Source organism: Chlorocebus sabaeus, chromosome 10 (genome assembly GCF_047675955.1).
Source record: "Chlorocebus sabaeus isolate Y175 chromosome 10, mChlSab1.0.hap1, whole genome shotgun sequence".
NCBI classification, from domain to species: domain Eukaryota; kingdom Metazoa; phylum Chordata; class Mammalia; order Primates; family Cercopithecidae; genus Chlorocebus; species Chlorocebus sabaeus.
Window position 1 is genome coordinate 64,798,418 of NC_132913.1, and position 26,081 is coordinate 64,824,498.

General features: G+C 35.5%; 1 protein-coding gene across 3 annotated transcripts in view; it reads left to right on the forward strand.

The window, feature by feature from the left end:
• The window catches only part of AGPS (alkylglycerone phosphate synthase), a 160,531-nt gene extending 135,118 nt beyond the window's left edge, over positions 1-25,413 (forward strand). For 2 of the 3 annotated variants that reach the window (XM_007965446.3, XM_073019837.1), the window contains exons 18-20: positions 1,346-1,445; positions 3,822-3,879; positions 19,669-23,663. In XM_007965446.3, the coding sequence (XP_007963637.3) occupies positions 1,346-1,445; positions 3,822-3,879; positions 19,669-19,790 (280 nt within the window). In that variant the 3' untranslated portion in view covers positions 19,791-23,663. Of the gene's footprint in view, positions 1-1,345; positions 1,446-3,821; positions 3,880-19,668; positions 23,664-24,795 lie in introns of those variants that run through there. The other variant, XM_073019836.1, reaches the window with a different exon arrangement.
• Positions 25,414-26,081: the final 668 nt, after the last annotated feature.

A 26,081-nucleotide genomic window follows, 5' to 3' on the forward strand; every position in this document is an offset into this window, starting at 1 on the left:
CCGCCTCCCGGGTTTACGCCATTCTCCTGCCTCAGGCTCCCGAGTAGCTGGGACTACAGGCGCCCGCCACCTCGCCCGGCTAGTTTTTTGTATTTTTTAGTAGAGACGGGGTTTCACCGGGTTAGCCAGGATGGTCTCGAGCTCCTGACCTCGTGATCCACCCGTCTCGGCCTCCCAAAGTGCTGGGATTACAGGCTTGAGCCACCGCGCCCGGCCTATCAGCAAAGTCTTAATGACCTGTATCTTGTGCTGACTTCCTATCTCATCCTGTGACTTAGAATGGCTTAACCGTCTCGGAATGCAGCCCAGTAGGTAGGTTTCAGCCTCATTTTACCCAGCTCCTGTTTAAGATGCAGTTGCTCTGGTTCACACGCCTCTGACAAGAGGACTTAATGTACTTTGAAGAGATTATAATTTGCCCATACTTTATCAATATAGATTTTTAAAAGAATGAAAATTGATTTTACTCAGTGTTTGCATGTCCATATGTATTCTATACATTTCATGTTCTATCCTCAGCAGTGATGGAGCCAGTGAAAGGAACCAAGTTTCTTGTTTCGAGTCTAATTTTGCCTTTTTCAAGGGGCAGATGTTTTACATCATATCTGTTTACTGTGGCAGTACAAAATATAGTTTTCACTTGCACATATGGACCTCATTGTGTGGTCCTTTGGCAGGAAAACGCACTCTGAAAAGTAATGGAGTTGTGCTATTTGTAGTATGGAAGTGCCTCAAATTTTGTCTTATACCAGTCACATGAAGAACTTAATTGTGCATAAAATTTGTTAAATAGCTGAAAGAGAAAAAGTTAGTGTTACTTTTATTGTCAGGATATGTATGTTTTTAAGTAATTTTGTTAAATGTTATTTTGATTATGCAATTTAAAACAATGAATACTCATACTTACCTGACTATATGTATGGTTTTCACACATGCTGCTGATAGTTCTCATTACTTCTAGGTAACATAATAAAATCAGTGAAAATGGCACTTCATCATAAAATGCTGATACAATGTGTAAAAGTTTTTGGGTTATTTCCCAATAGAAGCTTTAGTAACATGGGACAGACATGAGAAAGATTGAATGTGTACCTATAATATTGACTAAATTGGTACTTCAATGAGGGTAAAATTCTTGTTTTGCACTGCATCCTCAGTTCACTTGTTTTGGCAGACAACTCTAAAGCAAGCCAATGTGTATTCCTTCCATGGAGTAGGAGGCTGGGAAGAAACTGAGATTATGTCTTAAACTAATCATTTGGGTCGTCTTGCCTTTAAGTTTCTAGGTGTTAAATCTGATTTGACTTAACTTAAAGCCCCTTTGGGGATTTTGTTTGTTTTTTAGGGTGACGCAGACTTACGATGCAGGTGCATGTATCTACTTCTATTTTGCCTTTAACTACAGGGGAATTAGTGACCCACTGACCGTGTTTGAACAAACTGAGGTAATTTTGCATACCTGCATATAGCTTTTACAGCTCTTGATTAATTTCAATAAATTTTACTGTCACTTTATGAGTTTTAATTTGAGTCTCTTTAATCACACATGGTTTGCTTAGCTGTTAGCCCTTAGAAATGAAAAGCATATTTGTTTCCCTGGCTTGTGTACTGAATTGTGAGTCTAAAATTAATATACTGTACACCTAGTCTGTGATTCTTTGGTTGTTACAATACATGATAGCTGATTAAATAAAATAACAATTAGGAATTCATATGACTATATAGGAATCCTAGATCACTTTCACAGTGCACTCATTTCCACATGGTGGTGGTGGTTAAAGTTAGCAATGCCTTTGGTCTGTGTTGTTGTAATGTCATTCTAGATTTGTAATTTTTTTATATGCTACAGCTGTAAGTGGGTGCTTTGGTGCTAGCAGTTTCTATTACTTTCTTAAAGAGTGTCAAACTGTTTATTTTTATAAAGCTTTCTCTTTACAGCCAATATTTCTCATTGTGAGTATGCCTAGAGTTAAACAGACTAGAGTGTGGAGGATCCTGTAGGAAGATGAGGTTTCTTAAAAACTCAGGTGTCCTACTGTTTTAACTGCATTGCACACCTGCTAAAGCAAATTTCAGTAGCACACTTTTAGACTGAAAGTATAGAAAAGGTTTGGTTGGCTTCCTCCTATGCCTCCTTTTTTTTTTTTTTAAGCAGCTTTTTTGAAGTACAATTCAAATACAGTAAGCTGTATACAGTGTGTACAGTTTTGACATATGTATACACCTGTGAAACCATCACCCCAATCAGAATAATATTAATCATTCCCAAAAGTCTGAGTACTTTTTCGTCACTTTAGCCTTTCACCGCTTCAGTGTTTGCCCTCTGGCTACCCAAATGTCCCTTCTGTACAGTACCACAGAGTGAAATTGTTCCTACTTTCTCAGTCCAAACTGCTGGTCTCTAAGTGCTACTGATCTCAAGTAGCTATTGCTTTATTTAAAGTAATTTGTTAGAGGATATAAATTCTTAGAGCAGGAGATGGCATATGTAGGATTCATTCGGAAAACCCTCAGTAATGAGGGTTTTTTGGAGATGAAGTCTCACTCTGTTGCCCAGGCTGGAGTGCAGTGGCATGATCTCGGCTCACTGCAACCTCTGCCTCCCGGATTCAAGCGATTCTCCTGTCTCAGCCTCCCGAGTAGCTGGGATTACTTACAGGCGTGCATGCACCACCATGCCGGGCTAATTTTTTGTATTTTTAGTAGAGATGGGGTTTCACCATGTTGGCCAGGCTGGTCTCGAACTCCTGACCTCAAGTGATCCACCCACCTTGGCCTCCCAAAGTGCTGGGATTACAGGCATGAGCCACCACACCCAGCCGAGGGTTCTTATAGATTACTTTGCAGTGGGATGTGGTCCGTCTGTCCCACCTGGGCCCTCTCCTACCCTGGCCTAATTCCTTTTGGTTTATACATACACACCTGAGTAATTCTGAGAGGCCCAAGGTACTACAGATATTTTACCTCGTAGCCATTTATGTATTAACGAATCATTAGGAACTGAAGGCAATTCTGGTTTCTGTCATCCTTTTTTACACTGCTCTTTAGTCATTCTATATTTTGTTACAAGTGTTTATCTTTTCTTACCTGTGTGCTCTATAAAGAGCTTGGTTAGGATGTTACATATTAGGATAAAACGAGGTTTTTCTTTTCACTCTTAGGTATCCATAAGACTGACAAGTAATTTATCCCAAGTCATTGACCTAAGAAGTGTTCTCCATAAAGTCATTTGTGGTTGATTTCTAATAGGTTTAATAAAGACTCTAATAGCTTTATTATAATTCTGGTGCCCACTATATGATATTAAGCAAATAATTTAACCTATCTAAGCCTTATTTTATCTGTGAAATGGGAGTAATTGTAGTTATTTCATAAAGCTATACTGAAAATAAATGAGATACCGCAGGCAAATTACTTGGAACTTTTCTGGTACACTTATAGGAGGCAGTCAGTAAATGTTAGTCACTTTGTTGGTATAATGAGATGTTCATTACTAAGTAGAACCTGACTGTACATTTACAACTTTGCATTTATTAGTATTTTTAACAACTTAGTGTGCTGAATGGTCATTTTGTCTTTTTTTCCTAGAATCTCAAAATGATCTTTATAGAGATTGTGACTATTCACTAGAAAAAATCTTACAAAGCTAGGCTACTTATTTAATTGCTTTTTAAACACATTTGACCAAAAGAGAGGAAAGTTAGGCTTCTAGTTTATTATTTAACCCAGGAAACGTGCCTCCTTTGGGATTGGGGTCTTTTTCTTTCACTGCAAAATGAAATCTAAGTAGCAACAATTTGTTGTGTTGTTTCCAAATACAGGCAGCTGCTAGAGAAGAAATCCTTGCTAATGGAGGGAGCCTGTCACATCACCATGGAGGTATTCTTTTTTGGGAGTAGAATTTCTAATATTCTTACTTTAAAAAATATTCAGTTCAGTAAAATGCTAGGGAGAGACATGATATGAATAATATGAGAGTACTTGAGATTTCTTTAAAGTTTCTATGTCTTTGAAATAGCTGTTACTGAGGTAGGTAGGTAGGTTGCGGTAGTAGCCACGAGAAGCTTACTTTAACAAGCCTGCATAGAAATGGAGCCCAGCCAACCTTCTGAGGTCTCAGGGACCTCATGTAATCAGAGAATAGCGCAGCTTGCCTGGGAGGTACTTGACCATTAGAGCAAACGTTTTTAAAGGATGATGGGGAAGAAAACCTACATAAATGTTTTTCAGCCACTATTGGAATGTAGCTGGTCATCAGTTTTACAATATATTGAAGAGCTGTTTGTTCTGCCCGCCCAAAGCTCAGCAAATTAATCAAGACAGGATATGAGAAAAATATTTTTTCAAGGTTTTAATGCTGTCTTGTTATTACTTGGTGGTCATTTTGGTAAGTATCAAGTGTTGTCAGAATTTATCATGTCACCAACAAAAATTATTACCAATATGTCTATCTTTGTTACTAGCATGCTTATGAAAATAATGAGGCGACCCTTTAAAACTTAAACAATGGCTATTCAGTTATTAAAATGGTAATTTTTGAGGTTATCCACTTGTTCTATAGAATAGAAATTTGTTCTTAATATATCCCTCAATATAATATGATGCCTAGGAAAATAGAAATGTGTAGATTTTTAAATAGCTTTTAGGAAACACAATGAGAATAACCACCTAATTTAAAAATTCAACTGCTCTGGACTCTTTATATCCTTTTTTTTCCCTGTTTAATTTTCATTCATAGCACTTATTATTATCTAATGTGCTATATATTTGTACTTTTTAAAATTTTCTCTTCCTACTGAAAAGTGAGAATCCATGAGGACAGGAATTTTTGATTTGTTTGTTGCTATGTGGTAGCACCTAGAAGAGTGCTTAGCCCCAGTCAGCCCTCCATAGATTGATGCAGAATGAATGAAAGAATTCTGTTGGAAAAGGAGTGGACTATGGAAGGTGTGTGTCCACATAATATTCTTACAGCCAGGTCTGGAAAAGATTGCTCATGTTGATGAATAAAATAGCTCCCAACATCATTGTGTCAGTTTAATCTTTTGCTATACTTTTAACCCCCACAAATAAATTTTTAACTTAGCCAATAGCATTGAAGATAATATGCTCTTCTCTCCTTTTTCTATTTATTATCCTTTCATTTGATGATGGTTCTCATGAATGCTAGCATAACAAAAATGGAAAAGGGAGGGAAATGAATATTAGAAACCTCTCAAGTGGAATTAAAAGCTTCCAATTACTCTAAAAGTCCAAACCTAATTTTGGAAATTTGAATGAGGAGTTACTTAAAGATACTTAGGTTTTAGCATCTTCCTTTAAAATTTTCAGAAAGCTATATACATTATTTTAAATAGTTTTTATTCTGTTTCAAAATGACACTGTATTAATATGCAAGGAACTTTAAAATATATATAAATATATCATGAATTATTCATTTGTTCTTTGTCTAAATTGATTACATGGGAGAGAGGAAGCAAAATGATTTAGCTATAATTACTTGTTTGAAGAAAAATTAAAATTTTCCCACCGTAGCCAACAAATTTGCCCTTTGGTATGTGTCAGCAGCCAACAGTGTACTTTTCTCTTTTAAAATGAAGAAATGTGGTTTCTGTGTTTATAATGGTAAATGATGGGGGAGAGGTGATTCTGCAAGAGCGTGAGAGCAGCTGAATCATATATATAACAAGGAACTAGAGGCTTAATTGTCTTTAGATAGTTGTTTGTTAGATGAGCTGTTTCCTTAATTGTGAGATGATGTTCTCAGTTTACCCAATCTTTATACAGTGTCATAAATTCTCTAGAAGTTGGAAATGACCAGATGACTGCATGCATTATAGAGGAAAACCAAACCAACAGTTTTTTCCTCAGCCAGTGACTCTGCTTCTTTAGAGTCTATGAGGAAATTCAGGTGCCTCCAATAATAGTGTCTGTTTTTAAGATGCAGAAAGTGTAATTTCGCAGAACTGCTGATTTTACTTATTCAGATATACCCCAGACACTGAGAGCTTCTTGGTAGGCTCTAACAGAGTCTGTGCAAACATACTTGAAATAATATATTCATAAAGCTGTCATTCCAGAAAAAAGGAAATATGCACAAATTTAAAATAATAGAATTAAACAACTCTAGTGCAAATCTATTTGAAACCTGGATTTCATTTGTGAGAGCTATGGTAATACTCCATTATAGTAATCAATTCACAGAAATAAAAGTTAATTAACAAATAGTTAGAAAATGTTAATTTATAAGATCATGTTTATTCAATTATTGATCACAAAGCAAATAATGTAAATAGCTTCTTCTCTTTTTTTTTTTTTTTTTTTTTTTTTTTGATACCGAGTCTTACTTTATTGCCCAGGCTGGAGTGCAGTGGTGCCATCTCGGCTCACTGCAACTACTACCTCCCGGGTTCAAGTGATTCTCTTGCCTCAGCCTCCCTAGTAGCTGGGATTACAGGCATGTGCCACCATGTAAAAATACAAGAATTCTTGTATTTTTAGTAGAGACGGGATTTTACCATGTTGGCCAGGCTGATCTCATACTCCTGACCTCAGATGATCCACCCGTCTCGGCCTCCCAAAGTGCTTGTCATATTTTTTGATGCAAAGTATGCTTAATACCTTTTAATGTTGTATAATCCGTTTTCCATATTATAAGTATTACCCATCTACTAGGCAATATGGTTTCAAAGAATGTCAGTCTTTCCCGTGAAGTGCCTTATAGTCCAGTAGAATAAAATATTATACCATTTCAAAAGCTACTGATGAAAACTGATGGGATTATATTATTGCTACTTTAAGGTAAGAGTATGCCCTTTTCTTTGAAAAGCATTCAAAAGATGACTGTAATAAACATGTAAATGCTATAGATGCTGAAACAGTGAAGAGAAAGGGGATAGAATAAAGGAAAATAACTAACATTTATAAAGCTGTAAATATTTGCCTAGGTGTTCTGCATACTTAACCTCCTTTAATTCTGCTTAATGCAGTGGAATAGATATTATTCCTCTCTTTCACATGAAGATGCTAAGGTGCTGAATATAAAGTAACTGACCCAAAAATCAGTAATAATTGTTAGTGCCAGAATTTGAATTTGAATGCAAGTCTTCCTGCCTCAGTATCCTTGTCCTCTTAATTAAAAGCCTAAAATGTCTGGAATTAGTAAAATCTAAAAAGACTGAAAATGACAGGCTTTGAGAAGAGACATGTAATTAATTTTTTAAAATGTATATGGGCTGGGTGCGGGGGCTTACACCTGTAATCCCAGCACTTTGGGAGGCTGAGGCAGGTGGATTGCTTAAGCTCAGGAGTTCGAGACCAGTTTGGGCAACATAGCAAGACCCCATCTCCACAAAAAGTACAAAACTTAGCTGGGCATGGTAGTGTGTACCTGTAATCCCAGCTACTCAGGAGGCTGAGGTAGGAGGATTGCTTGACCCTGAGAGGTTGAGGTTGCAGTGAGCCATGATCACATCATTGCACTCCAGCCTGGGTGACAGAGCAAGTCCCTGTCTCAATAAATCAATAAAAGGAAAATAAATATTATATATTACTATTTTTCTTTTAAAATATAAAATCTGTTTCTTTAATGTTGACATTGAGTTAATTACTTGCCCTGCTTTAGATGAAAGAGATGAACAGAAGTGAATTAAAATTTTAATTTCCTCATCATAGATATTTCTATTGTTTTCTCAGTTCTTTTCCATAAGTCAAATTTACTTTCTGGTTGCTTTTATACTTCCTGATTGTAGGTTCCTAACATGTCAACAGTATCAGGTAATAAAACAAATGGTGGTCATATCATGTTGCATTAAAGTTATGTGTGTAAGTTATGTGCATTTTTCAGGTTCTAGGTTTATAGGCCTTCTTTAATTGAAGACTCCCAATTTGGTGAAATAATTTATTTTTAGAAATTATTGGCTTGAAGTTGAATCTAGCAAGGTTTGATGGCATATTAGTTTATTTAGAGGTTTTGCCTCGTTTAAATAGAAATCTTTTAGGGCTATCCTATTTCTTGTATTTTTATTCTATGTGGTCAAAATATGACTGGAAACAGACTCTGAACTACCTGGTTTTCTCTAGTGCTTAGAAAAAGAAACTTGATAAGTCTGAATACAAAACATACTTTAGGTATGCTGATAGAATGAAGATGCTTTCCCTTTTCTAGTTTTTTCTCTTCTAAATTGCTAAATATTGGAGTCTTCCAGGCCTCAGCCCTCAGACCTTCATTTCTCTATGCTCACTCATTTATTTGATGATTATCTCAGTTTCATAATTTAGAAGACCATCTATATGCTGATAACTCCCAGATACCAAAAGATATCACCTCTACACCACTACGCTAGTTCCATCACTATTTTCTACAGTAGCCTCCTAACTGGTCTTTCTTCCACTCTGCTCCTGTATTCTCATTTCTCTTGCTGCTTGATTAATCTGTTAAAAACATCAGTGGTTTCTTCTCACATTCAGAACAAAATGAAAACTCCTTATCATGTTTTCCACAATGGTTGAACTAGTTTACAATCCCACCAACAGTGTAAAAGTGTTCCTATTTCTCCACATCCTCTCCAGCACCTGTTGTTTCCTGACTTTTTAATGATTGCCATTCTAACTGGTGTGAGATGGTATCTCATTGTGGTTTTGATTTGCATTTCTCTGATGGCCAGTGATGATGAGCATTTTTTCATGTGTCTGTTGGCTGTATGAATGTCTTCTTTTGAGAAGTGTCTGTTCATATCCTTTGCCCACTTTTTGATGGGGTTGTTTTTTTCTTGTAAATTTGTTTGAGTTCTTTGTAGGTTCTGGATATTAGCCCTTTGTTAGATGAGCAGATTGCAAAAATTTTCTCCCACTCTGTAGGTTGCCTGTTCACTCTGATGGTAGTTTCTTTTGCTGTGCAGAAGCTCTTTAGTTTAATTAGATCCCATTTGTCAATTTTGGCTTTTGCTGCCGTTGCTTTTGGCGTTTTAGACATGAAGTCTTTGCCCATGCCTATGTCCTGAATGGTACTACCTAGGTTTTCTTCTAGGGTTTTTATGGTATTAGGTCTAACATTTAAGTCTCTAATCCATCTTGAATTAATTTTCGTATAAGGAGTAAGGAAAGGATCCAGTTTCAGCTTTCTACTTATGGCTAGCCAATTTTCCCAGCACCATTTATTAAATAGGGAATCCTTTCCCCATTTCTTGTTTCTCTCAGGTTTGTCAAAGATCAGATGGCTGTAGATGTGTGGTGTTATTTCTGAGGACTCTGTTCTGTTCCATTGGTCTATATCTCTGTTTTGGTACCAGTACCATGCTGTTTTGGTTACTGTAGCCTTGTAGTATAGTTTGAAGTCAGGTAGCGTGATGCATCTAGAACTAGATGTACCATATGACCCAGCCATCCCATTACTGGGTATATACCCAAAGGATTATAAATCATGCTGCTATAAAGACACATGCACATGTATGTTTATTGTGGCACTATTCACAATAGCAAAGACTTGGAATCAACCCAAATGTCTATCAGTGACAGACTGGATTAAGAAAATGTGGCACATATACACCATGGAATAGTATGCAGCCATAAAAAAGGATGAGTTTGTATCCTTTGTAGGGACATGGATGCAGCTGGAAACCATCATTCTTAGCAAACTATCACAAGAACAGAAAACCAAACACCGCATGTTCTCAATCATAGGTGGGAACTGAACAATGAGATCACTTGGACTCGGGAAGGGGAACATCACACACCAGGGCCTATCATGAGGAGGGGGGAGGGGGGAGGGATTGAATTGGGAGTTATACCTGATGTAAATGACGAGTTGATGGGTGCTGACGAGTTGATGGGTGCAGCACACCAACATGGCACAAGTATACATATGTAACAAACCTGCACGTTATGCACATGTACCCTAGAACTTAAAGTATAATAATAATAATAAATAAATAAATTAAAAAAAAAAAAAAGAAAACTCCTTATCATGACCTTCAAGGATATACATTGTATATCCTTCTCTCTGTCCTCATCTTTGATTACTTTGTACCTCTAGCAGCATTGGCCTTCTTGCTATTCTTCAGACATACTAGTCCCTTTTCCCATTCAAGGCCTTTGCTGTTTGTTCCCTCTTTTTTTCTAATGTTCTTTTTTTTTTGTCCTCTCCTTCAGATATTTGCATGGCTCACCTTCTACCATTGTTTAGGTCTCTAATAAAAATGTCACCATCTTAGAAGGATCTTCCCTGTCCTCTTGTGTAGCTTCTGTATTCCCCATTTGAATTAAATTCATTGAGGTTAATGACTTTATCTTGTTTGTCACTGTATTTCTCACTCCCTATGGCTGCTCTACGTAGTTCACCATCATAGATGCTCAATGAATGTTAAATGAGTGAATAAGTGCATGCCCAAATAAATGCTCGCAGAATTTGAACAGTTTTGCAAATTCTCAAATAGCTCTGAATCTTGAATATTAATCCTTTTTTTTTTTTTTTTTTTTTTTTGAGACAGAGTTTCATTCTTGTTGCCCAGACTGGAGTGCAATAGCTAGATCTCGGCTCACTGCAACCTCTGCCTCCTGGGTTCAAGCTATTCTCCTGCCTCAGCCTCCTGAGCAGCTGGGATTACAGGCTCCCGCCACCACACCCAGCTATTTTTTTGTATTTTTAGTAGAGTCGGGGTTTCACCTTGTTGGCCAGGCTGGTCTTGAACTCCTGACCTCAGGTGATCCCCCTGCCTTGGCCTCCCAAAGTGCTGGAATTACAGGTGTGTGCCACCACGCCCAGCCGCATATTATTATTTTATATTAGAACAGCAGTAGTTGGCTGTGGCTCACACCTGCATTCCAAACACTTGGGGAGGCCGAGGCGGGAGGATTGCTTGAGCCCAGGAGTTTGAGACAGTCTGCGCAACATAGCAAGACTACAAAAACTAAGGAAAAAAAACTAGCTCACTCTGGTGGCACATGCCTATAGTCCTAACTACTTGGGAAGCTGGGGAAGGAAGATGACTTGAGCCTGGGAGGTTAAGGTTGCGGTGAGCTGGCATTGCACCACTCCTCTCAGCATGGGTGATAGAGAGTAAGATCCTGTCTCTTAAAAAAAGAAAAAGAAAAAAGGCAATAGTCTCATAGTTAATGTAGCTTAACATTTGGTAACTAGGCCTAAATATTGAATAGAGGGTCATATTTAGTCATAGAAAGGCTCAGTTTATTCTCTAATATTTCTGGGAAAGTATATTAGCAGAGTGAGTTATTCATTGGAGAAGTAGGGTAAAATAATGTGCGTTTTTCTGCAACTCCATACCACTGACCATTTAGTGTTCTTCCTTAGATGCATTAAGTATGTAAGGTTTCATTCAAACCTTTTGTCTTAAAACCAATATAAATTTGAGTAGCTGAACAACAGAGGGGAAAGCATGTAGGCTCTGGAATCAAATCTATATTGGATTCCTGGTTTTGCATTTAACTGTGTGACCTTAGGAAAATAATTTCTCTGACTTACACTTTCCTCACCTGCAAAATGGGAATAATGGTACCTGTCTCATATGTTTATTGTAAGACTTAACATGATAATATATGTAAAACATCTAAATGCCTTACATTTAGTAGGTGCTTAAAAAACAATAGTTTTGTGTGTTTGTTTGTTTTTAATAATAGCAATAAACAGCACCAGGTGGCACTCTGTTGGCACTCTTGCCTTAACCATTAAAAAAAGGATTACAGTGTATTTGAGAAAGAGCCATACATTCAAGGGATATGATTCAACAATAGTTTTAACACTTCATTTATAAACTACAGTTGATCTCACTCTATAGGAAAGTTTCTTACAATCAGCATGAAAGAAAAATAAATTTCCTTCACAGTATTGGCTATGAAATTTGCTATCGAAGGATGTTATTTTCATAATAGCTTTTCTGTTTATAGGTAATCATGTAATTTGTATATTTCAAATGCTTGCTGCTATTCAGTATAATTTCATAAAGCAGAAATCTTTTCAACATAAATTTTAAATAATGTTTTTAGTTGCCTTGCTAAACTTATTCAATACTAGAGCTTTTGAGAGATCACTTATTTTTATGTATAGAAAAGATTTTTCTTGATTTGCACCCTGAACTTAAAACTCAAGTTGAACTCATAGTAGCGTCTTTATTTACTGACCTTCAGGCAGTGTCATGACACTCTCAGTACCATTTTTGAGTTCCAGAGTAAAAGGGCCAGGGGTTGGGAGAATATTGATGCAATTTCTCTTAGAGGGTTTGGCCTGTAATTGTGATTAATAACAGTTGCTTTCACTATCTGGAAACAGACAGGCTGGTTTGTCTGCCTACAATCATGCTGTGATAAATGGAGCTATTTTAACTCTGGTTTTGTGTATCAGAGAAAACAGATGTAGTCTGGAACTGGAGGCTATAGGAAATATAAAGCCTACTTAACTTAATCTTCATAGTGCTTGTTTTTGTAACTGACGAGCTGGTCAGTTTAAATAGCAAAGTTTATGTCAGCCATGTATTTAATTTCAATTTATGACTTAAGTTTTTAAGTTGTTCATTTGCTAAAATTATACCTAAGTCCTTGTCAGGAAGTTAAAAACCTTGATTAAGTATAACCAGTCCTAGTTTAAATATTGATTTTTTTTACCTAACCAAAATTATTCCCTATTATAATTATAGGGCAGCTGCTGTTACTTTTTTTTCGTAGTCTTACCAGAATCTAATAGTATTAGAAATTTAAAAGTAAAAGGAAACTACTCAAAGAAGCTGAGCAAAAAAAATCAGGTATGAGGCCATTTGTTAATTTGTAGTGTGAAATAAAAGGCATATAGATTGGAAAGAAGGAAGTATAACTATCCCTATTTGTAGGTGCCATTATTGACTATATAGAAAATCCCAAAGAATGTACAAAAACAGAGTCAGCAAGATTTCAAGATACAAGATCACACACAAAAATCAGTTACATTTCTAAATACTAGCAATAAACATATAGAAACCAAATCTAAAATATAATACCACTTGTAGTTGTTCCAAAGAAAATGAAATAGGCATAAATCTAGCAAAATATATACAGAATTTGTATTCTGAAAATTACAGAATCTTGATGAAAGAAATCAAGGAAGACCTAAATAAATGAAGAGACATACAGTATTCATAGTTTAGTAGAAAACTGTACGTAGTAAAGCTGTCAGTTCTTTATAAATTGATCTATCTGGTTAGTGCATTTTCTGTCAAAATTTCAGCAAGATGTTTAATAGATATAGAAAATGTTATTCTAAAAATTATATGGTAAGGAGAAGGAGCTAGACAGCTAAAACAAATCTGAGAAAATGAATAAAGTGAGAACAGTCAATCTACCTTATTTCAAGACTTATTATATAGTTACAGTAGTCAAGACTGTGCGTTATTGGAGGAGGACACATAGATCGGGGAACAGAAAAGAGAACCCAGAAATAGAGCACACAAATATGCCAAGCTGAGTTTGACAAAAGTACAAAAGCAATCTAGTGGAGGAAGCATAGCTTTTTCAACAGATAGTACTGGAGGGAAGAAAAGAACTCTGACCTAAATCTTATACCTATACAAAAATTTAACTCAAAATGGATAATGAACTTAAAAGTAAAACAACACTATAAAACCTTTAGAAAAATGCATGGAATATCTTCAGGATCTAGAGCTGGGCAAAGAATTCTTAGACTGGACACTAAAAGTATAATTTATAAAAAATTGATAAACTGGATTTTATCAGAATTAGAAACATTTGCTCTGTGAAGGACTGTGTTAGGATGAAAAGATAGGTTATAGAGGAGGAGAAAATACGTGCAAACCCTATATCCAAGAAAAGACATATCTATTATGTATAAATAATTCTCAGAGCTCATTAGTAAAAAGCAAATACTTTAATTAGAAAATAGGCAAGAGACATGAAGAAAAATTTCACTGAAGAAGATATACAGATGGTACATAATCACATGAAAAGATGTTCAACATTGTTAGCTATTAGGGAAATGAAAGTTGAAGCCACAGGAGATATCACTACACACCTATCAGAATGGCTAAAAAAAAAAAAAAAAAAATAGTGACAATATCAAATTCTGCCAATGATGCAGAGAAACTGAATCACTCATACATTGCTCGGGGGAATGTAAAGTGGTACAGCCATTCTGGAAAACAGTTTGGCAGTTTCTTTTAAAACCAAACATGTAATCACCACTCAACCCAGCAAATGCACATTTGAGCATTTGTAACAGAGAAGTGAAAACTTACGTTCACATAAAAACATGAACATAAATATTCATAGCGGCTTTATTCATAATAGCATAATGGACCCAAACCGGAAACAGCCCAGATGTCCTTCAGCTGATGAATGGCTAAACATACTATGGTACATCCATACCATTGAATACTACTCTGCAATAAATAAAAAAGAATGAACTATCAATACATGCAACAACTTGGAATAACTCTCCAGGGAATTATGTTGTGAATAAAAGCCATCCCCAAAGGTTACATACTGCATGGTTCTACTTCTATAACATTTTTGAAATGACAAAATCTTAAAAGTAAAAAAAAAAAATTAGTGATTTCCAAAAGTCGAGGCTGGAGAGGGTGTGACTGTAAACAGACAGCACAGGGATCCTTGTTATGATAGAACTGTTCTTGACTATATCAATGTCAATGTCTTATTCGTTTGATAGCTACCAGATGAGTTTAGCCTTTCCAACATTAAATCTTTATCAGATTACCATAAGATAGAAAATTTGTTTTGCCTTTTAATTTTTTCAGTTTCTTTGGCCTTTTCTAACAAAACTTATATGTTGATTATACTATTTTTCCGTTGAAGCAATGTAGTTAGAGTGTAAGAACATACTGTGGAAACCAACTTAATCCATAATTTAACTCAACATTAAACTATTAATATTCCAGCTATAGCACAGGTTAAACAGATTTGAGAGCTGACAGAGGAAATCTGTAGCAAGAAGGTACTGATCCCTGCTCGCCACCTCACCAACCGCCCACCCCTGTGTGACTACAGGGGCCAAGCCCAAGACAAAAGGACCAGGGACAACATTGTGTTTGCTGTCTCTTACCACATGCTATACCTTTAGTAGCTTCTAGCCTCAGGTGTATCACCAGGAGAGTGAATATAGGTGGCTTGAATAATATCACTTAGCTTCGGATCTCTAAAGAGAACTTTTTCTCTTTGACAATTTTATGTCTATAACTTATAAATAATATGTTTGTTAGTCGGAGAATGCCTGTATTACATTATTACATTGTTACAGAATACCTTTTATAGTTGGTTTCATGTGATTAGCAAACAGTTAATCGTGGGAAGAGGTTGGGTGTCCCTCTAGCACTACTACGTAATCCAGCAGTAGTTTGGTCAGATTAAATTAAATATTGAAATACAAAGTCAATGCTCAGATCACTCATATAAGCAACTAAGTCTAGATTTTCTTCTTAAAATCTGACCTATAGAATAGTGCTAAAGAGATATCCAGGATACTCAAACTAGAACTTTCAAAATATAGTTGTTATAATGGTCAGATGCTTTTTGCTTTGGCTGAAGTCTACTTCTGAGCTTCATCTTCAATAATCTTCTAAATGTATGGCCCATTTCATAATTTGTTGTTTTTAATAAGTCTATAATAAATCTTTTTGACTTATAATCAAATGTATGTTTCAAAAAATTAAAATTTAACTAGAGACTTCTGTGACCAGCAGACGCTGGATTTGTCCCTTATAGGTTAGGACTGTTTGGTAGTTTCTGCTAAATCTTCAATCCCTTAAGCCTCAAAAGTAGTTCCAGATAATTTTTGGTGGCCAGATTGGCCTCCATGTCCACATTTTCCATTTACATCATTTTACCTCTCATACCTTGAGTACATGCCTGTTCATTCATTTATGCTGTTGATCATACCACAACTTCTTGCATTCTTTCTTGAATCTCTTAGCATCCAGGGGAATAGTGAGCCTATAATTTGAAAAACTATACTTGAAAGCTTCCATATTCTCTGTTCCAAAAGCAAAGTTTTAAAAATGTACTATGTGTTGTGGAAGAACACACACAACTTGTTTTATCCAGGCTCTATATATATTATTAGAAATTGAATTGTAAAAAAATGAACTCCATTTTTAATTTAGGCAGAACCCCCACCCCCACCCCCACTTAGTCTTCTTTCTTTTCTTTTCTTTTTTGTTTCTTTTTTTGTGTATGTGAACTATGGGGCCTCACTCTGTCACCTGGGCTAGAATGCAGTGGCATGATCTTGACTCACTGCAGCCTCAAACTTCTGGGCTCAAGTTAAGTTCTCTTGCCTCAATCTCCTGAGTAGCTGAGACTGCAGATGCTTGCCGCCACATCCAGCTTATTTTTTATTTTTTTTATTTTTATTTTTTTAGAGATGGGATCTCACTATGTTACCCAGGCTGGTCTTGAACTCCTGGGCTCAAATGGTCTTCCCACCTCAGCCTCCCAAAACGTTGGGACTACAAGCATGAGTCACTGTGCCTGGCCTAGTTTTCTGTAATATTCAGTATTTGACCCATCTTTTTTATGTCTTATACATCTAAATACTTAAGTACTTAAGGAATCATATATTTAGAATAATAGAGAATTATGGAATGCAAGGTACTTACCTTGTTTTCAGAGATGGTGATCTTGGCTTTTTGTAGCTCTGGTGTTGACTCTTAGGCTAGATTTATACTTCTAGAGCATCAGAAGTCAAAGGAATATGTTGGGTCAGTAGCTATGAATACCCCACATCAGATGATTCAGGTCTAAAAAAAAAGAATAGGCTTTATGTGGTATGTGTACACATGCCTTTCAGTAGATAACTATCCCATAAAGGTACACTGAAATAGTTTTAGGCCACCTGTTATTTGCTGTCTTTAGTCATTCATTTTCCCTTCCTTTAATATGGCATGCCACATAAGGGACAGAGTATAATTTCTTCCCTTTCTGAAAATGAGTTTTACAGGTGCTTAATAAGGAACTGCTGTGTAGTTGTATACCCATGTGTGTTACATGGGTATAGATCAGTATAGTCAGCTAATTTCCGAATGCCTAGCAGTACAACTAAGAATTGTACAAAGGGCATTATTAGTGGTGGTGTTTAGCTCTGGAATAAAAATCTTGTACTTTGAAGTGGGTTTCTTCAAGATTAGGGCCTGTGGTGTTTGTTGTTTTATTGATCCATGTGAGGTAGCTACATAAGGTGCTCCAGAATCTCAAGAAGACTCCAATAATTGTCTTGTTGTTAAGGCATATTGAATGTTTTTGTTTGTGTTTTCTGTCTGTGTACGTATCCTGTGAAGTAGTTGACTTAAATTGTTAAACAAAGTCAAAGATTTCTAGTACCTTTAATTGCGTAAACCAAGGTTTCTGACCCCATTTCAAATTCTGTTATCAGTGGCAGAAGAAGTGCCAGACCTCTGCCATGAAGGGGTTAAATACTTTTATCAAATATGTTTATGAGGGGCCACAGCTTTGTTGGCTGTACTGGCCACTTTTTTTTTTTTTTTTTTTTTAAACTTTCTACTTCACTAATCAAATGTATATTAGATTGATTATTGTAAAAGTATAAACCATAGAAAATTTGACAAGATAGATGTGTAAATTATCCTTCTGACAGAACTAATGATGCACTCCAAGCACCTTCTGTTTTCCAGCGCTTGGTGAGTGACTTCATTAAATATGCAATGGCTGTTGGGTGGCTTCTCAGACGATGGTTCAGTTCCTTGTGGAATTGCATTATTACTAGAGGTGTAAAACCAGGCAGACAAGCTAGCTGTTGGGCATCCTGCTGAGGTTCTAATGTGCTCCATCTTGTTGGAGCAGTTGTTTGCAGTCTTTTCAGGACAATTACATCCATAACCACAGGATACATTCAGTGAAACTATATTACAGATAACAGTGGAGACTGGCATTCACTGCTCGTCACCCCTCTGTCTTCAGCCTCAGTGTGGGCAGCTTATAATAATATAGTAATGCCACTTTTACCATTCACAGAGTAGTTTGTTGTTTTTTTTGTTTTTTTTTTAATCCTGTGGAGCAAATCTGGAAAAAAACTGATTTTTAACTTTTTAAATAAGTGCTTAAAATCATAGAATATTAGAGTTGAAGAGACTTCATAAAGTCTAATCCATTTGCAAGTGAAAACACAGGCTGAATCAGAGTCATGGACGGTCCCTTAGGAGATAATAGAAGGTCCTGGTAGAATATCTTTTAGGTGGTAGAGACTGCATGAGTAGGGGGATTTATTTACTGTTAACTTCTGGTTTTAGAACTATCTCAAACAAAATTTTTCATTTTGAATTTAAGGGTTTTTTTCTGCTAAACTTCGTTTCCCCCCATCTTAATACCAGCAATACCTTTTTATTTCTGAAAGCCAAGCATATAATTTGCTTTCTGAGATTATCACAGTATTTATTATTTTGATGACAATTTGATGGTTTCTTAGAGAACTGGACAGAAAAGATGGTTTTAGTTGAGCTTGAAATGGTATTTAAGGTTTCCAAAAGGCAGATGCTATGATGTATCACTACAGCCTAATAAATGGGAATGCATTCTAGAATGACAGGCTGAATACTTTAATGAAAGAAGGTTTTCCATTTCAGTTGGTCAATTAAATCACTGTTGATGGCTTTGGATCATTAATGAACATTTGTGGAAAATGACCATTTGAATTCAATTATTACAATAATAGGTTTTTTGGAGAAGTACAAGTACAAATAATCCTAACTGTAAATTAAAAGATTTATCCATTTTGCCACAGATAAGTTAGCGTATTGCTTTGCTTTTTAATACCAGAGCAAGTTGACATTTCAGAATTCTTTTACAGATTAAGTACATATTCTTTCTTACAAAAGTTCTACTTACAAAAGGTTATGTTTTTCATTGAGCACCTTTTGAAATATAATTTATGCTGCTAACCGTTATGTTACTTTACTATTCTCAGAGCAAATTAGCAAGACCTAGAAACAAAAAAAGGGAACTTTGTACAGTATGTAAAAGCAAAAGATTAAGTTTACGATGGATTAGGTATTTGATTTATTTAATGCCTTAGGGAAAAAAAATCTAAATCTGGAAAAACAGTAGGAAGAAAGTAACCATTATTTGGGAACATGCAAATTTATTTGAAAGTACTGTGAAAAGAAAATGTAAATAGAAGCTTAATAACTAGATTTTTTATCTTAAGCCTATTAAAGTTTCAAATTTTCTTATTTTAAGCCTTTATGTTTGTTAAAATATTTTAACAATATATATCCTGTCATTTTTGCTAAATTTACCTGACAAATTCATCCCAATATGATCTTTTTCTTTAGTTAACTTCATTTTCTCTAAAACTTGGGTGTGTTGTGGTAGTTAAGGCAGAGGTGGGTTCTTTCGAAACGCACGTTTTTCTCATTTTGTTATTTGTAAAATGGGCTATTATCTCCATCCAAGCTTCCTTCAATCTCCATTTCATAGTTTACAGAGAAAGGAGACACTGTGGAGCACAGACTTCCCCTGGGAATACACTGGGCTTAATGAGCTTGATAGTCTGGTGGGCTCAATAAATCAAATAAAGCAAAACATTTCTCATTTTTGAATAAAAGCATTTATCACACAGTGTTTGTTCACTCGTGGTCACAAGATTGATTGGTTCCCAGCATCATAGCGTATATTGAAGCATTTTTGATTTTGTTTTTCCAGTGGGCAAGTTACGGAAGCAGTGGCTAAAGGAAAGTATCTCTGATGTCGGCTTTGGGATGCTGAAGTCTGTCAAGGAATATGTGGACCCCAATAACATCTTTGGAAACAGAAACCTTTTATAAATCCATTAGTATCATTACAAAAAAAGGTCAATTTTTTTTTTTTAAGTTTTCAACTGTGGTTATAATAGTAATCAAATATATCATGGACTATATTTTGGATACTTTGTTTGTTGGTTTAAAATAAGTTTGTTTTCATTCTGTAGTTTGTTTTGTTTCTACATCTATGCATTGACAGATGGTATTCCTAAATCTCTCTCATTGTAGGTACGTCATTTTACAGCCAACGGTTGTCATTTCAAATTTTAGGCAGCACAAGGCTGCCAGTTATTCCAGAGGAAGCTGCTGCCAGCTGTTTTGTATTGATGCTTCCTCTTGGGGAACAAAGACAGATTTCGGTATCATTGATTGCTCAGCTAGCCTCTTTTTAAAAGAATGTTTCTGGGAATCAGATGTCTAGGAAAGGATTCCACTGAGGAGTGATACACATGTACATTGTTTAAGAGCATATTCTAGTGTGACCAGGCCATTAAAGGGAAGGATATTCATGAAAGAATATAGGCAACCTGTTATTTAGAAAACCTTCACTTCTGTAAGGTGCTTGGCCTATGGGGTTTTTTTTGTTTGTTTTTTTTTTTGAAATTAGTATCCATGCATAAAACCTTGTATCATCAATATACAAATTATTCTGTTAGGGGACATGTTTTTGTTCTCCATGTTTCTGTTTCTATTGAGGTATGAGTTGTATTTGTATCACTGAGATAACCTATTGTTATATTCTAATTCATTGATAACATGTTTTGTAAGAAAAGCTGACATCCCTCATTGCAAGTGAAGAACAGGTTTACCATGAAATGAATGCCTTTATTCAACTTAGAGTCCTAATGTTTCTGATCTCACATTCTTGTTGCTGAAATGCAGAAGAAACAGCTACAGCAGGAGCAGAAGGAAAACTCCTTAGACTTAATGTCTCCAATTGCAAGAGTTGTTTCACTAAAGAAACAGTCATCATTCAACTACTGAATTTGAAAGCCTCAGCAGTTTCAACAACAAAAATCATTTTTGCTTTTTTAAAATTAATCCCAACTGCATGATAAATTTTCATATAAAAAGTAAAGTTTCAATTTAGTTTTTAATAATGGTTTAATGCCTTTTTTGAATAACTGGTTTAACCTAAATTTTTTTAAATGTAATGTAATGTATTAATGCATATACCATAATCAAAAGTTTGAAATATCCGTTTCTTAAATAATGAGGACATTAATCACATTTAGCAAGCATTTGTACATTCAAACCTGGATATTAAAGTGAAATGATTACTTTGAATCACTGTCTGCCAAGGTTCATGATTCACATTTTGAGATGGATTCTTTTCTTAATGTAATACCTAACTTTTGATAATTTTTTAAAACTAATATTTGATCAGATAATGTAAGTCAAAATGCAGACTTTCCTTTAAAAGGATGCATTGTCTGTGTATGTAGCAACAGCTCCAAAGTATTTTTGGGCAGTTTGATACCTTTTATATCTGAAGTAGCCTTAACCAGAAAAATGATAATTTAAAATTGACCAAATGATATTTTTAAGACTTCAAAATGATAAATAATTTTTAACTATAAAATTGGCCTCAAACTAATAAATCTGTAATTAAATTAGTATTAAATATCAGTTTAACAACAAAATGAAATATTTGTTTTTTAGAAGCTGCCTCTCTTCATTGGTGATTTATTTTTAATTATAAAATTTCCAGCAGATCTTTGCTTTAAGCCCTTGATATTAGACCTAATTAGACACTTGATGAGGAAGTTGCCTCTAGAATTATAAAAATCTCAGCTTTATAAAATGCATCTGTTCATGAAGGTAATTTCTCTAATTGGTGATCAAAATATAAAATTAAAGAAGGTACTAATGTCTCACTGGAAGTATATATATATACACACACATGTATATATGTGTGTGTGTGTGTATATATATGTTTCTGAGTAATTTTTAAAAAATAAAACAGGTTCATTAGAAGATCCATTCCTTTGCATGTGATTGTTATAACATTCTTTCCCAGGGAGTTCAATTTCAACAACCTCAGAAATCCGTACTTGATATTAGGAAACTATAAATGTAACACCTGAAATTATTATGTTCACTATTCTACATGAACCTTATGGAAATTCGTGATTTATGTCTTTGTTTTTCTTTTTCCAAGTATATGCAGGACTCCCCAACCTTGATTTTATAATGGTGACTGCATTTTGTAGGTGGAATCATTTCTACCGAAATCATTTTGAAACACAAGAACATTCATCAGTACTGTTTCGCTCTGATTTAGTAAATCAGAAAGCCTCGCCCCACCCCCAGCCCCCACTTTCACACACCTACTTCTGGGAGGTGCCTCAGTATAGACTTAGTATCTGTGGAGGACTGAGTTCATGAATATGCACAGAAGCACTTAAACCATGCCTCTTATTTCTATCGTATTTGAAAATGGCTTCATAAAAGTTAGGAGAACACTGTTTATGTGACACTTCTTAACTCATTTTTAATGTTTATTTTTAATTTCAAAAACCTATTGCCTATTTGGTTTTCAGTACTGCATAACACTGACTTTCTTAAATTAGTCATATTTGCAATAATTTACTTAAATTTGGTAATGTCACATTTGGGTTGGGGTTTCAGTGGGAATAGTAACTTGCCGCTAGTGAGAAATGGCATTGAATACTAAAGACTCAGTGTGAACAGGCTTTATAGACCCTTAGAGAAACTGTTGCCTTAATGTTTGGTGCAATTTCTAGTAGTGCATAAGTGAATTTAGTCTTCTGATAAGTAACTTGAGCTGTTTTTAGCTTAGTAAGAATTGTGGAAACCACATGTTTATTGTGCCCATCATTTTACACAAAGAAAAGAGGATTATATTGTTTCTTCTGAGGAAGTAGGAGTTTTCTTCCTAAAAGTGCTTCCATATTGCAGTACTATTACTTAAAAGTTATTTATGAAGTTGGAAGCCTTCTAGTTTGCCTAACTGTGTTGATGTATTTTGAAAACAAAATTGCAATAAAGGATGAGCTTCCATCGGTGTATATGTTATACCAGATACAGATGGTTGCAAGGAAACCTTTCCCCCTACCCAGAATAGTCTGTTAGTAACTGCTAAGTCCTGGCTTGCATTTTTGAAAATGCCTTTCTGCATGTTAGCACCCAGACTTTCCTTTGTCATATTCCTTTATAGCTACAACTTAACTGTAGCTTATCAGAGAAGCTGTGTAGTCCTACACTGAAGTGTGTTCCCTTGGCTGTTATATGGGGCTGGGTTTGGTTGAACTTCTATTCTGTATAAATGTTAGAACACAGTTACTACAGATTGATTTACAAACTGCATGTGCTGGTGCTTCAGGCAGCCAAAATGGAATGCTGTGGAAAGCATATATCTACATCTTAAAAAACACTCAGACAGGAGTTAAGGACAGCTTTAATAATTTTTTTATTTACCACTTAATCTTTATCAACTCTGATTTTAGTTAGGACTTAGCTCATGGTTGAAGAAAAGTGGAAAATAACAAGTGCCCATTTAGGTTTGAAGAATCCAGAATGTTTTACCTTTGACTTTATGAGTTATAGAAGCTTGGCTTTGCTCTAGGCTTCATGTTCCCAAATGAGCCATACATATGTCAGTATATTCACTTAATTTTTACTTATTTCAGTTTCCTGTAAAGGAAACAACTTATACATTGATGCTTAAATCCAGAAAGTATAAAAGGTTTTCTTAAACTGTTAAAATATAGTGTCTGATATAAAGGATGTAAGTTACTCAGCTTTCTGCTCCCTAAGCCAAACAGTGTTTGTCTTCAGTGTGAAATTTAACTGTAAAAACTACTTGTAATGTCAAGAGATTATAGATCATATTATTAATAAAATGGACCTGGGTCTAAGTTTTTTTTCTTCAAAGGGAGTGTGAAGCTGTTTATTCTTCTGTTTGCATATGGGTTTTTCTTTTAACTTTAGTTTTTCATGTTCATATTTCCACCGATTTGAAAACACAAAATTTATTTTTATAATTTTGTTGCTTGTAGCATAATCAAGTGCAACCTACTTGTGACTAAATCTCTTTGGATTTATAGTTGAGGATATTGGTAGCTAGGTTTTGTCAATCCCTCATCATTTTTTAAAATCAATGCTGTATTCCCAGGAGGCATTGAGACTCCTGTGAACCCGAAGCACTCCCTTTTGAACCTTGGAAGATCCTCAAAGAGCACTCTTGTGCTCTTCTAATCACAATTAATTCCTTAACAAATCAGAGTAAGGACCACTGACATATAGAACACTCAAGCCAAAGAACCATCACAGAATTTAGTAACTTTAGTTCTGTGAACATGAAAACATTTCTTTTTTGGTTTCCAAAGATTATTTATTTTTCCACAAGGAAAAACATCTTGCAGAGACTCTGAATTCCAAATCTGAGTGAGAAAGAAAAGGGAAAAAATCTGTTTCATCGTGGATTTCTAAGCAACATATATACGTGTTTTTAAGACAACCTTTTGTTGGCAGTGTTTTTCCTGAACACCACATGCACCCTAGGAAACATGTTTTTCCTTTAAAGTAATCTTGTTCACATATCGGAAAAGGACATGAAATGCTCATACTGGCATATAAGTTTCTATAAGTAGTTATTTTTGGGCTACTTATATACTGTATCCCCAAAAGCTCACAGTGCCTTGTTGGGATTTTTTTTTCCACAAAATAGCCATTATTTTAAATGAGTGGGAGAGGATAAGTCTTTAGACAGAGGTCATTCATCAGTTCAAGACTATTCCTCTTCAAGAACATGTCAGGAATTAAGTAGTTGTATGTGGAAACACTGGTAATTCTTTCCACAGTATTGTTTTGGATAATCTGTTCTAGTATATTTAACTAATTGTATGGTAGACCTGTACTCTGATACACATCTAATCAGTCAATGGGATTTGTATGTGATTTTCATTCCTACTGCCCCAACCTAGTAGCCCTAAGTTGTGGCTTGGTGGATGTGGCATTGAGCCTCAAGACACTCACTACATTCTTTCTGGATGTTTGCTTACAGGCTCCCTGAGGAACAGAACCTGTGGAGCTGGCGGGGGGCGGGTGGTTTTTATTCCTAATATTGTGTGCCAGTCCTTTTTCGTGTGATGGTGCCTTCAGAATAACGAATATTTCTGTTCTGGACAATGATTAAATCTTATGAGAAATATATGTAGGTTATATTAATTCTTGTCCATTTTTGCTAAGCCTGTGAAATACTTTGGCTCTGATACAACTTGACTTGAATAATATCTTATCCTGAGTCTTCCTCCAAGGCAGTACATATTCCTGCTAGGACTGTAGTAATCCTTTGGGAACTACATGTGAGTAAGCACCTGTATGTAAGCCATTATACTGCTGTAACTAATGCATACAAACAATTCTTCTCTTTACATTTATAGTCTAAAAGGGGATATGCAGTGGGAAGGAAAATTCCTGAGAGTTTGCAGCGTAGCTTTGTCAATTCCAACTGAGCCATACTGTTTTCCACAAAGGCTCAACACATATCAGTATTCCATGCTTTCAGTGTGTGTTCAGATTCTCCTTTTATTGGTTTTCTTAGACTGTACTGTTCTATAAGCAAATGCCCATGTGTGATTTTTAAGATGTGCTGGGGAAAAATAAATCAATACCACAACCACCCATTGTTAAAGAAATTGTTGTTTATTTCATGTTGGTTCTATTTAACCTTTGTTGACAGCATGCTATTCTTGGCAAAAACAAACAGGATACACTTTGTGCCCATGAGTACCCTCTCTGGTAGTGAAGGGCATGTGCACAGATACTGATTACATCCCTGCCTGTGGCTCCCACACTGAAAGGAAGGTTGTAGCTATCTGGGCTCTGAAATGACTGAAGGTCAGACCTGTTGAACTCTGTCTTACATGATACATTTCAGTAATCACTAGCCATACTAAGATTTTAGCTCTTGTATTATGTAGTTAAGAAAAGCAATTTTCTACCTGACTTATATAAGTTCTGATTGAATGAACTCTAGAAATCATCCCATCTTATTTGCTTCATCCCATCTGAACATAATTGCTACCTAACATTCCCCAGACCACAAACAGATAACCAGTCTTCCTGACCATTTATTTGCTGTGAACAAATGCAAATTCATTGCCTTTCCAGGAAGCCTTTTCCAACTTCTGTCATCTTCAAGTATTAGGAAATTTTTAAATTATTATTATTAGACTGAAATCTGTGTTCGTCTTCTACCCATTATACAACTTCTGCCACCTTTGGTCATAAAGAATTGTCCAGTTGCTCTGTTGAAGGGCTGCTCTTCAGGTATTTTAAGTCAGGTCT